Raw genomic sequence first — 17,773 nt, 5'->3', positions numbered from 1 at the left:
CTCAGAAAAAGTATGTTGACGAAACATTTCAACAGAACTAAAGATTTCAATCATCGTTGTCTAAACATCCATCACGTTGATAGACATTATCTTCCCCTGCAGACAAATTGATTTACAATATAAATTTAAGTGGCTTATTTCATAAACATGAGCTCAAAGTAGTATTTAAGTGCAATTGTTTATGATCACAAGTTAAAGCGTAATTCGTTGTTGTAGCACCTCCTGGCCTCTAGGGGTGGTGTGCCATCTGCTGCACCTCCTTCAATAGCGCTTCCGGGTCGAATGTGAATCACTTAGCAGAGCAGGCTTGTTTTGCGAAATCCACAACTTCAGAGGGAAAATGGGGGATAATCCCGGTTTCGACGTATCTTTACAGGATAGCAAGGCGGCTTACATTTTGAGCAATGTGGCGGAGGTCGTCGAGCGAATTCTCACATTCGTACCGACCAAATCTCTTCTACAAATCGCCAGGTAAGCGAACATGTTTGCACGGTAACTAGAAAAACTTGACCGACGGTCATGACTTGTTAATGGAAGTGAAAGCGATTATAATGTGACCTTCGTGAGAGGAACTCGCCACCAATGGTAATTTTTAGCTGTTTTATTCTTTTAAATATTGCGTTATTTGGTCTCAACATGAACCAGGTTGCTAAAACAGCTTGGTAAATACTGCCAACGCTAACAATGTTGTGTTATCCCGTAGCGTGTGCAGGCTATGGAGCAACTGTGCCCGCAGAGTGCTGAGAACTCAGCAGCAGCTGACGTGGGTGTCAGCCTGTGGGCCCTCCAGCTCAGAGGGACACGCCCTCTGTAAGGTCCTGGCGGAGGAAGTAGAGGTAAACATGCTACACGTACACTATCTCGTCAACAAATCTGCCTCTAACTATGTATATATCCACCTCTCTGTCAACATCTCACAGATTTATTGGGGAATGGGCATACATTTGATCACTCATAGTTGATTAACTAACCTGTCATAAAGATTGTTTGTATATTCTTGTATTCACAGAAAGTATTTCTCCTGCCCAAAAACGTTCTAGCCATGGTGGACTGTGAGGCCTTCAATGGACAAGCACCCTGCTACAGACAGAATAAGGGTTTGTATTACATATAGCATACGCTCTATATAAATCAGACCATCCAGGATTTGGGTGTTGCAATTCTCGCAAATTCAACCAGTCCTTGTGAATCCTTGCAACTTTGTCCAGTCCCTGCAACTTCCAATCTAATTTGTCCCTGAGTAGCACTCAAACGAATCGAACCAATCAAATGTGTCCCTGCATCGCCCACCCACATTCTCACAATCTTTGTTTACATTGAGATAGATGCTGATGTGTGACGATAATCTCTCATTTCTCATTTACCAACAAAAATCACCGCTATAGATCACGTTCAACAATTCCCCAATGTTCTCAACTAAAGGAGGTGTAAATTATGTGCAGTGGAGTACAGGTTTACTTTGTGGTAGGTGAATAAAGCCGATTGTTTTTGTCATATATATGCATTAATTACTTATTCTTCAACAAATTTCTCTAATATAATTGCACTGAGGGAAAATCACAATAATTTATTGCAACTTTCACTTTCTCCCCCAATGTGATTGCAGTAAACACCTTAAAAAAACACTGCAACTTCCCTTTCCATTTTTGGAAAAAACGCCTGTAAAAGGCATCTCAAAAAAGGCCTGCAAGATCCTTGGCGAGACTGCTAAATTGCTGTCAGTGTTGAAAAATCTTCTCTGCACTTGAGAGAAATATGCAAATAAAGCATATTTTCTTATATTTGTTGAAATTTTGTGCTTTTTTTAGATTAAGGGGTCACAAACATGGATAACAAATTCATAAAATCACAAGTGTTAAAAAATAAGCCTCAGAACACTACAAATTTTTGTTTTCAGATATCAGGCATTTTAGGCTGCAGCAATCACAACAGACCTTGCGAAATCCTGGCGGGACTGAATACAATTGAATACATCCAGGACCACATCGTCTGCAAATAGCAGAGATTAGATCCTAAGGCCACCGAACCAGACTCCCTCGACGCCTTGGCTGCGCCTAGGAATTCTGTCCATGAAAATTATGAACAGAATTGGTGACAAAGGGCAGCCTTGGCGGTGGCCAACGTTTACTGTAAACAGGCTCGACTTACTGCTGGCAATGCGAACCGGGCTCCAGCTCTGGTTGTACAAGGACCGAATGGCACGTAGCAGCACGCCACCAATCCCGTACTCCCGGAGCACCCCCACAGGACACCGCAAGGGACACTGTCGAATGCCTTTTCCAAATTCACAAAGCACGTGTAGACCGGTTGGGCAAACACCCAAGTACCCACGGGTGTAGAGCTGGACGAAAACCACCTTGCAGGAGGTGCCGAACGGTCGTACCCTTCTCCCCAGCACCTTGGAATAGATTTTCCCAGGGAGGTTGAGGAGTGTGATCCTCCCACAGTTGGAACACACCCTCCGGTCACCCTTCTTGAAAAGGGGGACCACCACCCCGGTCTGCCAATTCAGACGTACTCTTCCCGACTTCCACGCAATGTTGAAGAGACGTGTCAGCCGAGACAGTCCGTTAACATCCAGAACCTTCAGGAATTTAAGGGTGAAACGTATCCACCCTCGGAGCTTTGCCACTGGGGAGTGTTTTGACTACCCCGGTGATGGAACTGTCCGTGTTGGTGTCCTCAGACTCTGCTTCCTCTATGGAAGGTATGTCAGTGCAATGTATGGTATGTCAGGTATGTCAGGGCCTCAAAGTATTCCTTCCACCATGCGACTATATCCTCAGTCGAGGCCAGCAGGCCCCCGTCCCCTCTGTAAACAGTGTGGACCGGGCACTACTTCCCCTTTCTGAGGCGCCGGAAGCCAAGTGGTGATCAGAACAGACAATTGAATACATGATGAACAGGAATCCATATATGTTTGCTTCACAGTTGTTGTAGTTTGCACTATTGCTATAAAATATACAGTATCTGAATTGAAATGCATCAGTCTATTCGGTGAGTGTTATTCATTGTGCCCTGACATGAAAAGCAATTATATGATCAAACATTTTAATGTCACAATGACAATACATCCTGTTTTCCTCTCCCCATTTCCCAACTTTTCCACAGCAAAGAGGAGTCGCCACAGTCAAGACACTGTTGAGGACTTGTTCCAGCTCTTCCCTCGAAATTGTGATGTCATGGGCATTGCTACACCGGGCATCGTCTGTAAGCATGCTTCCTCTTATTCCCTCCATGTAAGATCATAGGTTGTCGGGGGTCATTTCCACTACTTAGGTAGGCTACATAGAAAAAAAAATAAAGATTACTATTTGCTTTTAGATGAAATGTAGTATGTCAAACTTCACAACTATGATAAAACTGAAGTAAGCTAGAAGGGATGGTCACTTTTTGCTAGGCAGAGATTTTTGGGCACCATAACTTGTGCACTCATGCCCAATAAAAAAAAAAAAAGAAGTTTAGATGTAACCGGTGTATGTTTCCTTGGCAAGTACAAGTTGAGGTCTCCGCTGCACTAAGCAGCAGAGAAGGACGTAAAATTCCTAGCTGGAATAAATAGACGCCTTTCGGGCAACTTGAGAAGAGGAATAGTCCGCTTTCCAGCAGAAAGCTCGGCATTAATCCACGCCACCGGTGCCGAGTCAGAAAGGAGGAGGGCTGGCACCTCCCTCTCCTGATAGATGGCCTCGTCTACGTCGCTCCCCTCTCACCATTTCTCTACATAATCACAACCCTGCGGAGAAGGGACTCTCCATCAGGCAGGCTCTCCTTCGCAAGGATGATGGCTTGTCAGGCTGCCGTCGTTGATCAGGCCTAATGGCGGCCCTGGCTGTTTTGCCATAACACTCATTTAGGCGATATTGCGGGTGGGGGGTGGGGTCAACGTGGGGTCGCCGTGGCTCTAATTCAATTGGAGGAAATCTGTGATTGGATTATGTATGGCAATGTATGAAGGCTGGGCTGACATGTAATAGGTTTCCTTATAGCCTAGAGTACAAGTTATTTATGCATGTTGGTTATGGACTGCTGGGTATTGTAAAAGACCTCATCCAGAGAGTCGAAGCTTGGGGAGAAATGACACCCGTGTGTGAAATGTTTTCTGTAATGTACGAATTATTTTTCATGTCAGCAAAATATAGAGTTAAATGAGGCAGTCTGTCACAAGACACTCCATTTGGTGCATTTGTTCAGTCCAATAGTAAAGCTGTGTATTTTGCCTTTAAAAAGATAATAATGCTTTTGATTGGATGATAGTGTGTTTATAATGGTGGTTGTTTGCATCATACTGAGAGCTGTGTGTTATATTTCCACCCGCTCACCAAAATAATAAAAAAAAAAAATCACATTTTTGAATTTACTGAGCTTCAGTTTCTCTAAAAGCCACTAGGTGCTCATGCTGAGAACGCCCAAATAACATAATGCTGTTCTCCTTGCTCGCGTGTCAAAAATATATCATATTCTATCTTTGGAATGGCTAAATTTGGATAAAATACTTACAAGAAGAAGTCAAATTTTCTTTCAATTTACAATACATGTCAAAACTTTGGTCACACCTTCTCATTTTACAATATGAGCAGTGAGTATGAGTATGACTAAACTTGTATGTGTGCATTTGCAGTGACTCCCACTGGCTCTGGCTCCAGACCTCCAGAGGAGCACCAGGAGGGGGAGGCCGGCTTTGCCATCATGTTCCCCAGCATGGAGGGCGTCCACATCAAACCATTTCACTTTTGTAAGAAGACCGTCTCCCCAGCCGCTTTGAAAGAAGCAGGTGAGGGAACACATACTTACAGAACAGGAGCATTTTAATAATGTACATGATAGTTTTCTGATTAATCAAGTAGCTGTCACCGTCACTTTGTCATATAAATTGCTCCTTAATTTTGTTTTTCCACCCCTTAAAACAAATGACAACCGGTTCATGAGAGAATTTCTACTTGTATGTATGAATTATGTATTAAAATTCGGTGGTGGTCTCTTGCCTTTAGGACTAGTAGACAACCCAGAGCTACGAGTGGTGCTCCTCTTTTTCTATGAGGCATATCGATCTGGAGGGGCATACTTCCTCAACCAAATACTGGAGCCTCTAGCTAAGAGCAAAGCTCTGATCACAGGAGGACTGGTAGAAAGTGTCTTCTCTCCCACCAGATGCTGGTAAGAAAGAACAAGCCATTAAAAAAAAGAAACAGAACAGAGTGACGCCTCCCCTAATCTGAGTATGCTTTATCGTTATATTTCCTCATATAGTGGCAAATGCGAGAGGTGTCACAAGATCTCACACGATTAAAACGTGACAAGATCCTTGTCTTGTGGGTACTAGGCCTAGGACAATAATACATTAATTAAGTAATCACACAAGAAATGAAAATTACCGGGATCATTTTGCCGGCTACAATATATTGCCATGTGTATACGTGTCTGTTTTCCTCATCTCTTGCCTACAAACAGGCAGGAAGAGAATTCGCTCTGTGTATTGGTTTCAGCACCTTGACGCGTTTGTTCCATAGAACAACGGCATGAACAGAGTGAGCCCTTTTGCCAGTCATACAGTCTCTTTGTCTCGGTGGGTGGAGGCAGGGCCAGTAGCATACACACAGAGTGTAGTAGAAATTAAATTAGTAGATTGCATTTATATATTTTTTCCATTGTACTTTTCTTAAAAGTAATGTTAAAATCTTGTCTGGTCTCATTCTCATAAACCCAATCTTGTGTATCGTATCGTCTCGTCTCGTCTCGTGAACTGAGTTTCTCGTGACACCCCTAGCAAATGGGGAAGGTTATTTACTCAATTGCAGAGAATACCAGGCGTTTGGGTGTGTTTCTTGGTAGGGTGGTCTTCACTGGTTAAAATAGGGGCTGGGCAGCATAAAGCTCAAAATATTGTGATTTTTTTCTTTTTATGCCAAACATGTTTTTTGGGTAGAAAATGAAATCACACAATTTGGACGTAAAATGTTTTTCATTGGCAGTGACAAAATGCACTTTTACAATAATATATTTTGTATTTATTGTCACATAAGTCTTTCTCTGTGACCTCTACTACTTGTATAAACGTCAGCTTTACAGATGCCATGTGCCCGTGGCATCAGTCATAGGGTAGGCGATGTGTGCGGCCGAGTGTTTATTTTTTTTCCTAAGGTGTGGTGTTTATTTATTCAAGTGGATGATTATAATTGGCACGCACTGTCTATCGGAGCAGAGGCCACTATTTGAGGAAATACATGTTGCTTTGGATATCAATGCCACGAACTAAAGTCTGAGAATGTCGTTGCTCTCTCTTCAACAATATTCCCACCTTGCTTCTCGCAACATTTCTATAGCTGTAGCCAGGGCGTGTGCGGCGTGGTGGGCCTGGCCCTGAGCGGCCCCAAAGTGCAGGGAGCGTCTGTGCTCCTAGACCAGGACGTCGTCAGCCCCAAGACGGCTGAAGCTACCATCCGGAGGCTGAAGGCCACCAAGATCCCTGAGAGGAACACGCTGGGTTTCATGTTTGCGTGCGTCGGGAGAGGCCAGAATTACTACAACCAGAGCAACGTGGAGGCCGACGCCTTCCGGAAGGTGTTCCCCAACGTGCCGCTCTTTGGCCTGTTTGGCAACGGGGAAATCGGTTGCGACCGCATTGTTAAAGATGACTACACGCTGTGTGACACTGACACGGACTGTCTGCAGCACGAGTACACCACAGTCATGACGCTGGTTCATCTTGGTTGACTGGCTGGGGGGGCATTCAACCTTATGCCTACGGGAAGGCGTCAGAGGTAACTCTTCAGCCGCCATTTTAACGTCAACATGTGTGTCTGCAGTGTATCCACACACCTGTTAACACAGTTAAACATCCCTTTTAGCATCCTATTATGATGTACTGTAGCGCTCCTGTAAAATATTTGTAAATTATTTGCAGACATGCAGATTTTGGGTCACTTCATAGGGTTTTTGCTTTGCCCTTGTGTGACCCACGCTATAGAAAGGCACTTTTTCTTCATGTATAATGAATGGGAGTTTTCTTCCACAAAGCGGTCATGATGGTACACTATATGAACATAAGTATTTGGACACGGGGCCATTACACTTACAGCAAGGGAAAATGGAAGGAAATATGGAGCTGTGACTCTTCTGGGAAGACTTTCTAGACGATTTTGGAGTGTGTCCATTCAGCCAGAAGACAATTTGTGATGTCAGATGTCACTGAAGGGGTTCTTCCACACCAAACTCATCCAAGGATACCTTGTTTTGTACACTAGGAACAGAAGAAGAAGAACATTTCCCGAAGCATTCCCACCGAGTTGCAACTCTTGAATTGTCTACAAATGCTGGAGAATTGATGAAAAATTCAGGGACCTGTCCTTGGTTAATTTAGAAGTCTATCTCATTACTTTTGTCCATGAAACATACAAACTGCGTGAGTTCTATCTTGTGGAACCAATTAATGACTCAAATGCAGGAAAACAGCAAACTAAATGCACCAAAGTTTAATCTAAAATACTGTAGGACTGTTCATAAATGCCTAATGGACCGGAATAAAAACCACAAAATGGGTGGCATGTGGCCCACATGCCAAACTTTGACCACCCCTAAGATTTATTGGTGCTGCCCGTATGTAACTACCTAATTCTGGTGAGGAGAAAATAGACAAACAAACCTCTCAGCTTTTGGTGCATAGGTTTCTAATAAAGCCACTTTCTCTCTCGTATGACGACTTTCTATCTTGTGATCCTACTGCGATAAAGCTGCAATTTACCTAATTAAGTATGGCCGTTTGTCATGTTAATATTGATATACATACCTGTCTTTTCTACCAGATATTTACTTCATTGGGTGCAATTGTTGTGATCCAAAGCACGAGCTGTTCAGTTTAACATTCTCATATTGCTGAGGTTTGATGGACAGGTAAAACATCTTTTTCATTTAATCTATTTTTGTATCAAACCAAGCATTATCTTTGTAAAGGCAGCTCCTGTATTGGATCTCATGAGATCACGGGGTGTCCAAACCTTTTCCATCAGTGGCCTACATACTGATTAATTGAAGGATGTGGGAGCCACTTTGAGATATTTATCACCTTTTCTTGAATAAACAAAGTATGTATGGGGGGGAAAAAATTAATTACATATTTTACAAATCTTTCAGAAATGTGTTAGTAAAAATACATTACTAATGTCATTGTTGCAAATAAACTGAAACAACAAAAAGGTCCTTCTTCAAAAACAGTAGAAAAACGTATTATTTTCTGAAACTAATTTTTCTATTCTGTGATGCAAGTAAATATATATTTCATAATTGTGACTTTACAGTATATATAAATGATCATAAACTGATAATTTATTTTATATCTGTATAATTTGACATCAAAGTATTTTGGTAAAACAGTAAATTTAAAAAAATCACAGATGATATTTTAGCATTAAAATTCTCATATTATTTGAGTATCCATTACACGCAGACTCTGCTTAGACGCTCACTGGAGGATGCAAAAATCTATTCAATTTTGTCTTAAAAAATAAGGGACCTTAGCTTAGGAAACTTGTTTTGATCAAGCTGCTGCGCCTCCCCTGAAGTGTTCTGGCCTCACACCTGTAAAACCCCTGTACTAGGCTATTGTAACTTTTTTTCCCCTTAAACCAGGGTTCATTTTTGGCCTGCAGCTTGTGATTTTGTTGGCCCTTGGCATATTGTAAAATAAAATTCATTCATTCATGAGACCTATTACTATATAGTACTTACTTTGCTTTGTCACCTATACCACAGAGCTAAGACATGGGTGTTCAGATAGCTTAGCATACCCACATTGGCTTTAGCATTGTTAATGTACAAAATGTAGCACCCCCACATCCTTCAATTTTTCTGTATGCAACCCATGGTAGAAAAAGTGTGGAAACCCCTGCCATAAATTTCCTTCCTAATGTTCTGATGTGGTCCGTCTTCAATGTTATTTTTAGATGTATGCAGCGGGCCAATAAAAAAAATGAGCTGCGAGCTCCAAATGGCCCCTGGGCTGCAATTTGGACACCTAAGCATCAGATTGCACAAGTGTACCGAATGTGTATTTTCTAGACTTTCATTTATTGGTAAATTACCTTGTTGTGGATGCACTTTTCTACAGAATGTGCCAAATCATACATTTTTCAAAATTGTCCCTGAAATAAATTAAGAGCTTAAAAAACAACAATGATGCTTGCCTTTGAAAGTGTAAAGTTGATATAATTGAGTGTGTTTTGTAGCAAGCTTCTTCCACTAACATCCTCAGCATCAGTGGGAGGAAGCATCACAGTGATTGATGTGCTCACTAACCATCGGCTGGCTAATCCCGATGAGTGACAGCAGCTTAAGCCAATTGCTGTGAAGGCAATTCCTACTCCTATAGTATCTTTTTATTTTTGGAAACCATAAAAACGCTCCTGACACGGAGAGGGACAACCTAGAGGCGGCAAAGCTAATAAAACAAATTGTGTCTCTTTGGCCTTAAATCGACTGTTAAGTAAAGCTAGTCCTACGCTTTAAATACACCGCTGTGCGTATACAGTTTTGTTTTTTTTTACATGTCGTGACCGAAGCGATGCAAATGTCACTCGAATTATCGGCTGCTGTGTAAATTTTTATGGCGTTAGAGTGACAATTCGGCCACATTTGTTGCCGTGGTAGCAGGCACTGGATAACCAGCGCGGGCTCGCTTCAGGACGGGACAGCTCCTCCGCTTTTTCCACCTCCTCCTCCGCGGGAGCCCCGCTGAGCTCGCCGGGGAAACCCTCCGCCGAGCCGCGGCGTCATCTCATGGCTCCGGTGGTACCTAATCGGACCAGCAGCAGCACTACTTCCACTACTACTATGCCGGGCCACGATGCGTGTCGTGTTTAACGTCTCTTCCAGCACCAGGGGAGCCATCACACTGTGGCTACTCAACCCACAGCCATGTGAGTCCCACGCAGGTACGTAATAGCACCTTTTCTTCGTTGTTGTTGTTTTTTTTTAATTTAGAACACTCGCTTATGTCAATTCTTTGGACATTTGCAACCAGGAAGTGATAGAAGATTCTCGAAACGTGTAGCCATCAAAAGTTTTGTGTCAGCATTGTCGAAATTCAACTTTTAAAGTCGGGTGAGTGTCTTGATTCTTAACGCCTGAGCTAAGACGTGTTATCGTCGTATGTTTAAATATCAGAAAAAAATTATGATTCTCCGTTTTGATGGACGTGTTTGTACAATAGCGCTTCATCGTGCTTTGCTTTTCACATATACTTAGCTAAATAGGGTTAATGAAAATATCAGAAGCAGCTCCCAGTGTGATGCACTACCTATACACCACTGCAAACCACAATAAGATTGTTAGGCTCATCCTATAGTGAGCATTAGTATCTTTGCAAAACTGACTTTGTATTGTATTGGATCTTGTTAGATGTGTACAGGTGCACCTAATTGTGAGTGATGTGCGCACGATCAAAGTTACAGTACATGGACGCAATTATGGGCTGCCAGTGCAATGCAAGTATTTAATTCTATGCATGTACTAACTTGATCAACTTGTTCTCCCATAGGTTCAACATGAAAGCAGTGTCTTTGCTGTGAAAAGGCAAACTTCAGCAATCTGGTGATAAGCACACACACACATCTCTCCACCCTCTCGCCTGACAACATGGCTAATGCTGGGTAAGTTCATACACACACACACAGACACACTATCAGCTCAAGTGACTAGCATCATGCTCAGCTTTTCGTCTTGTCTTCACTGATTTCCACCCACAATCACGACCTTTGTTCAGCACTGTGACCTGTGTCCTCATTCTGAATGCTAAACACACTCTGCTCATGAGGTCGACCTGTGAAGGCAACACACAGTGAGGACTAACCAAAAGCTGAGTTGACCTTAAATTTGTTGCCATTTGATTATGGCTTAACGGTTTAATGCATCATATCCGAAAAGGAGTAGGAAGAAGCAGAGCTTATTTAACAAACACAATTTATTAATATGTCACATGTAGATGAGACTGCCATGAAATATATTGTATAAAAACAGCGCATGACACATGTCGGCTCTGACCTCTCTGTATGGAGAAAGCATGCTCTCCCTGGGCTTGCGTGGGTGTACTTCAGGTACTCACTTTCCTCTCATAGTCCACAAACATGCATGTTAGGCTTATTAATGATACTGGAACTAAGAGAATGCATGCATATTTATGTGCAGCTAAACTACCGGTATACCTGCCGTATTATTACTTGATACTGTGACAATGTACTAAACAAAAACGCTACACAAAGTTCACTGCGTTCTTCATCCTGCTCTATTAATCTTAGTCTTTTGTTGTCTTCCTCTAAGGCAGTGTTTCTCAAATAATGGGGGGGTATGAATTGTCAGGGGGTGCGTGAGAGGCAGGGAGGACTTTAAGGATTAGTGCAAACCTCCCAACATGTATGAATTTGTCGTACTCAGCATGCAGTTTGACTCTTGAATACGCTTGCATGCTTCACTGCTCTTCATTTTGTTACATTTCGCTGGCTTCAGTTTGGAGTTCAGTATGTAGAGTACCGATAAATAAATAGATATTATTATAAGTGATAATAAATTTGAATAAATATATTATAAATAGATATATTTCAATTCGGGGGGCCGTGAAAACATTTCTGTCCCCGAGTGGGGGCATGACAGAAAATAATTGAGAACCGCTCCTCTCAGGTCCAAACTGTAAAGGTCAGTTGGTTACATTCCTTTGTCTGCTCCACAACTTTGTCATAGTTTAATCTGAATGTTATTAATGAGCTAATGTGTCTGGCAGGCACTGAAATAGCAAGATTTTTTTCCCCCTCCAGACTTTCCACTACAGGGCATTTTATAGGCCACTCAATAGCTGCAGAGATCCTTGCCGTAACAGCAGATCTGGCATTTATCCACTTTTGCCCAGTAACACGCATTCCACAATCAAATCACATAATCAGTACCAGCATCTGGTGTTATGTATAAAATACCTATTTTTGTCCTGTCCAGTCATTGGGGCAGATAGTATTGTTGATCTAAAAGCCCATACATGCAAAACAGATTCACTCTGCCAGGGAAAAGTGTACTCTTCACCTGTTATATAGATTTTATTTGACTTTATTTGATGTTCATTGTTATGCAAATTTGGAGCGGCTGGACTGGAGCAGGAGGAGATAAAAAGGAAGACAGAGGGGGGTGTGCATGGACAAGAGGGCGACAACAACATGTCTATGACGGCCATAAAGGCCATAATGGAAATGACAAGATAATATCAACAGCCACTGTGATAATACTGTATTGAAACAGTCATAGTTATTGGTGGTAATAGTAGTAATAAAATTAGTTAACCATAATAGTGAACGAAATGACAATAACTGTAATGCACAAATACTTTTTCAACACAAGACAGGAGAAATTTTAAATTTCTCAACCCTGTCCCGGTATTGAGGAACACCCATATACACTCAAGCACTATCTATCTCTCTTACACCTCAGATACTACCTCGAATATTTGCTGGACATCTTTTTCAGTGCCTTTTATTCAGAACAGGCAGTGTAAAACTGTGTAAACTACCTATTGAAATACATTGAAAATGGACATTAACTTAAATATAATACGATCGTCCCTCGTAAATTGGTTCCAGACCTGACCGCAAGAAGTGAATCTCCCTGACGTAGGATTAGGATTAGGTTATCGTTATTAGAGCTCTGTAGACATGAAATAACACCCCTATAGTCACCTTTGCACTCCTATTATTCGTTGTATACACCACATTGTGAAAACTCTTATTTGCAGGCTAAGGGATTGACAGCAGAGACAAGAGACGGTTGCTGCTTTAAGCATCGCATTCTACCGAGCTAACTCGTTAGCCCGCCATTTATGTATTCTAAACTTAAGAAAGTGTTTCAAACTGAGCGGGGAAGAAGGACAAAGAAGCCGAAAACTTACCGCTTGCACATGGACCGGGAGGAGAACATGTTTTCTCTATGTCAGGGGTCGGCAACGTTTACTATGAAAAGAGCCATTTTGCCTCCTCTTCCAGTAAAAAAAAAAAAAAAAAAAAAAATCTAGAGCCGCAAAACATAACACACCTTATAAACTTGTAAAAATGTTAATCTTTTTAAAAATGTTACCTGTTCCAACAAAATTCAACAAACAGAAGTGGAGAGTGTACGTACTGTATGTGTAGGCCTACTCTGAAATCATTTAAACACTTAACCATGTAAGCCTGTTTGAGTGCTTCCCATATCCCATAAATGACAACAAAATGTAGCCAACTTTAACATAAAAAAGCTCATCAGAGTTCACATTTCTGCATGTGAGTGTTTATATGAGTGTTTACGCCTGCTCTGAATTGTCATCAATAACCGTTTGGTCCTGTCCTTGACTGTCTATTCAAAGAGAGGCATTCTTGCATTTTCTGAATCATTTCCTGTTTATTGTTTAATTCGGAGAATAGATGCTTTGATATTTTTATGAATGATTCTTTCATGTATTCTTCAGCTAGGAACGGCTTCCCTCTCCTTCCCATCTCATGTGCAGCCCAGTGTTACCGTCTTGGCCATTTTCTCACTAAATCTGACGACTTTCCAAACCCTCTTGGTGACTTATTTTCTCAAAAGCGACTTGCGACAAATAAGGACTTTTCCTGGCGTCGTTGGGAGATTTTTCACCCTCTTGGTGACTTATTTTCTCAAAAGCGACTTGCGACAAATAAGGACTTTTCCTGGCATCGTTGGGAGATTTTTCATTGGGAAAGTGAAAGCACATATTGTTCAGCGGTTGCTGCCGAGAGGTCTGCCCCGCCTCACAGCAGTCACAAGCAGTGAGTGGGTTCAGAGTCATCTCCCGCGGCACACGATCTGCCTCTCCCGGAGTCACCACCCACCTCTGCAATTAGCGTGTCACGGGGTCGCGTCTTGTTATAAAACATATTGCTATGCTCTTTTTTTAAAAAGTTTTTTTAACTGTTTTTTACTGTTTTACTTTTTAACTTGCTTCAGACTCAACTCAAAACTCCCTCACCTTTTGAGAGTGACTGTATACACTAGCCTACCTCCGCCTCCCTTACTCATCCAATCAGCAGTCAGAACACAGTCTAGATGCATTCACGGACTTGCGGTGACTCGGATATTTCACATCCTTTTGGAAAATGCACTTTTTCCCGACTGCGGTGTTCACCGCGCTCGGCAAAGGGAGCCGCAATGCGGCCGAACCCTGCACTATGTCATGTCGGACATGCCTTGGCCATGACTCCTTGCAGTGTTAAGGTAATGTAAGGTAATGTCGCTTCAATATAACATAACATGACTGACACCCAGTGATCAAAATATTACGTATTACTTGTCTTTAAATTATTATTATTATTTTTTAATAATAATAGTCCATAGTCAATCACAAAACAGCAATCATTAATTCATTTTTGAAAAACAATAGAGTCAGGGAGCGATGTTTGAACTGCAAAATCACGGGGGACGACCGTAAACCAATTACATATTCTTGCAAATCCAATAATTTATGTTCTGCCATTCAGTCCACTTGCATCGGGGCCAATTTATGCTATGCTCCAGCAGATGGCTCCGTGGTGCAAAACATGTGCTGTGTATTGCACTTTTAAAAAATTATGTGTACATTACACTGTCACCTACAGGACTGGAAGGGAACAGCATGTCATGATTTGCATATTAAACAAGAGCAGTTGTTTGGCCTTGGCGGAGATCATTTTTTTTCTCCTTCCTTTTCCTTTGGTGGTAGGCATGAAACTCAGTCTCAGTCCTACAGGCTCAATTTAGAACCCCCAATTTCCAGATGCGGTGTGTTGCCAAATAAAGGGCTTTGACAAGTAAAAACTCCGCACACAACTTTGAATAGTAGCATTAGCATCAGTGCTAACACAACATGAGAAGTGTTCTGGCTGACTCAGTAGGTGGTCCAGGGGTCGCTATGGCAACAAGAGCTTCTATGTTCCTTATTACATGGCAGTGTAGCATCCCAATGATTGCCGCAATGTAAGTGCTGTTATTGTCTCGGCTCTAACCAGGTAATAACAACAGAAAGATGTTAGAGAGGAGATAGATGGGCTGAATATTGACACAAACGCTAAGACAAGCAAGGTGAGCCTTTATTTGTTTTCTGCTGCTTTTGCTCTTTCACTACACTGTAATTTGCTTGCCAATAAAGTCCCCGAGGTTCAGCAGACACATCGTCTTCTGCCTCATCTTCACTTTCGGACGTGTAATCCATATTACTGCGTATATGATTCTGCAGCCACCGCCGACTTTTCTCCAATTTCCATAGGTTTATTTGCGGTAGGAAATGACCTTTTACCCCTCACCACAGAAACCCATGAAGTTAGAAATCAACTTTAATTACAGTGGAACCTTGGTTAGCGTCACTAATCCATTTCAGAAGGTCGGACTCTAACCGAAACACACTGTAACCGAATCGCATTTTTCGCATAACAAATAACTTAAGTCCAATTAGTCTGTTCCAGAAGGCCAAGTATTAACAAGAAAAACTTTTTCTAGTTTTACATTTACAGGGTCACATGCAGAAAACTAATGAAAATAAACATAGATACATGTAAATTACGAATGAAAGCGGTAAATGAACATTTAAGGTTACTGTTACTTTCAATGAAGACGTGTTGTTGCCAAAGACACGATGTGGCAGCGAGATCAACACGGGCACCACTTTTGTGTTTTGCCATGAGTTATTTCTTGAATTCAGTGTTTCTCACCGGAAGTCTCTGCTGTTCTTTTGATCTTCTGGCTTTTTTTATGACTTGAGACTGCTCTAAAAGTGACCTCTATTGGTGTGCAGTTGCGTCATCACCTCTTTTTGCCTCTCGTCCAAAAAAATGTATAAATGTGGGATCGGGTGTTCGGATTTATAAAAACGTGTAAATACGTCTTCGGTATAGAGTGAGTTTAGAAGACACGTCATGTTGTAGTCTAACTGGAAAATGTACGCAAAGCGAGGTAAAATTTTTTACCTTAACCAAAAAACTTGCTAACCGAGGTTCCACTATATTTCTTTGCGGTATTGTTGATCATGTATCCTTACTTAGTTATTACCATCAAACGCTAACCTGGTACACGATCACCACAGGAAGTGAACAGACTATCCGTAATTGCTGGGACACAGAGAAGGTATGGGATTAAATAAACTCTACTTCTTCCAACTCCTTTTCGGACATGTTTAATTGTGCATGTGTAAAAATGTAATGTACACTTTATTAAGCATGTTGGAAATAAACTAAACCGTTACAAACCTAGTGGCTATGTTGTTAATTTAGGCTGCCTCAGTGGCAACCTTTTTTTTTTTAACGCTTAGGACAGCCCCCCCACAACCACCCTCCGACCCCCAATCCAACATTTACTGCCATCAACCTGATGTGCCTCGTTCAGCCGCCCAACTTTACAGTCTTTATTGTCATGATTTTCATCGCGTAGTAGATCTTGGTTTTATATTGCTGAGAGTAGGAGGGTGGGGATTCATGATTCATGAACAGTGTCCAATAAAAGTTTAAACAATATATTAGAGTCCACCTCAAGGCACTCTGAAGTCAGATTGATTCCAAAGAAGCTGGGTAGTTTACTTTCTGTGGCAATGTTACGTTACACAGGCATAATCTAAAGAGCTGTAGTAGAAATAATACTTGTACATAGATGCATAGATTCTATTTTTACAAGTACCGTAGAACCTCAAATTTTAAGGGTGCAATATGGAAATTAACCTAAATTTAGGTTAAATACAAACAAAACGTCTTCATGCAACTGCGTCCCCAGAGACTTCATCAACTCTTGCAAGATGTCAGCATTCAATGATTAACTAAATGCATATTTTGCTTTTTATTGGGCTTTTCCCACATCACTTGTTCCAAACGTCACAGCAAGTAGGTCTTAAGAGAAGAGGAATATACACAGGAAGTTACGTGACGTAAACAGACTGGCATTCAAAGCAAGTTATGCAATATAAAACCAAGATCTGCTATGTGATGAAAATCATGACTTCATCCCAGTTGAATGCCCAACATTATCGAGTAGTCGGTCACTATGGCGATACAGCAGGTGAGCACAGTAAGTAGCGGCAGTGGTGTCATTACATGACATTACATTTGTGGTTAGCTTCTTTTTACACTTGTATGACACACAACGGTAAGAAAAGAGATGATCGGCACTTTTTATTTCATTGTCGTGATTTGCCATTGAAGTTCAAAGAGTGTTTGGATGTGTTCCTTTCAATGTGGTGAGTAATATCCTTGTAAAGACACAACATGTGTATTGTGCTGCAGTTGTACCTAATGTTGGGCCCTGTGATACATTTATGTGCACTTCTTGCATAAGCCTCATTTTGGGCTCCACTATGCTGATGTATTTGCAAAGAGGTCATGGGTCACGAGCATGCCACTTCCAAGCCACTTCCGCTCGCCATATATGAAGAATATTCTTCAGCGTCTGTGCCTCGCAGTTACTTCCATGACCTTCTGTTTTTGGTCGGTGGATTCCCTGGAGGAACTTTTGTCTCTCGTAATGACCTTTCCTACCTGGCGCTCAATATTACAGTCCGCTATTTAATTTTATCTGCCTTCCCCGGGGGGGTTCGACTCCCCTGAATATCTCTTCTTTTTTTTCTGCCTGTGTGCGTGTGTGTCACTGTGGTCGCAGGCAAGCTCGTTAGTGTGTACATGTAATAATGTCTCGCAATTACCAACCTCCTTTTTTGGAGGAGAACGTCAGGGGGTCTCAGAAAGGTCATGATGTGTGTGTGTGTGTGTGTGTGTGTAACACGGTGATAAGAGCG

General features: G+C 41.7%; 2 protein-coding genes across 2 annotated transcripts in view; both read left to right on the top strand.

The window, feature by feature from the left end:
• The first annotated feature begins 252 nt into the window (after window positions 1-252).
• On the top strand, window positions 253-6,473 carry fbxo22 (F-box protein 22). Its single transcript, XM_054770931.1, has 6 exons — window positions 253-471; window positions 704-836; window positions 1,010-1,097; window positions 3,112-3,210; window positions 4,622-4,774; window positions 4,992-6,473. Exons 1-6 carry the CDS (start codon window positions 341-343, stop codon window positions 5,159-5,161), a joined length of 774 nt encoding a protein of 257 aa, XP_054626906.1. The 5' UTR covers window positions 253-340; the 3' UTR covers window positions 5,162-6,473.
• A 239-nt stretch (window positions 6,474-6,712) lies between these two features.
• LOC129178578 (transmembrane protein 266-like) overlaps window positions 6,713-17,773 on the top strand; it is a 69,170-nt gene continuing 58,109 nt past the window's right edge. Inside the window, exons 1-2 of the mRNA XM_054770922.1 lie at window positions 6,713-9,926; window positions 10,532-10,643. Coding sequence (XP_054626897.1) covers window positions 10,630-10,643 — 14 coding nt within the window. The 5' untranslated portion in view covers window positions 6,713-9,926; window positions 10,532-10,629. The remainder of the gene's footprint in view (window positions 9,927-10,531; window positions 10,644-17,773) is intronic.

Source organism: Dunckerocampus dactyliophorus, chromosome 3, assembly GCF_027744805.1.
Source record: "Dunckerocampus dactyliophorus isolate RoL2022-P2 chromosome 3, RoL_Ddac_1.1, whole genome shotgun sequence".
NCBI lineage: Eukaryota > Metazoa > Chordata > Actinopteri > Syngnathiformes > Syngnathidae > Dunckerocampus > Dunckerocampus dactyliophorus.
This window is presented reverse-complemented; position numbering and strand designations above follow the sequence as displayed.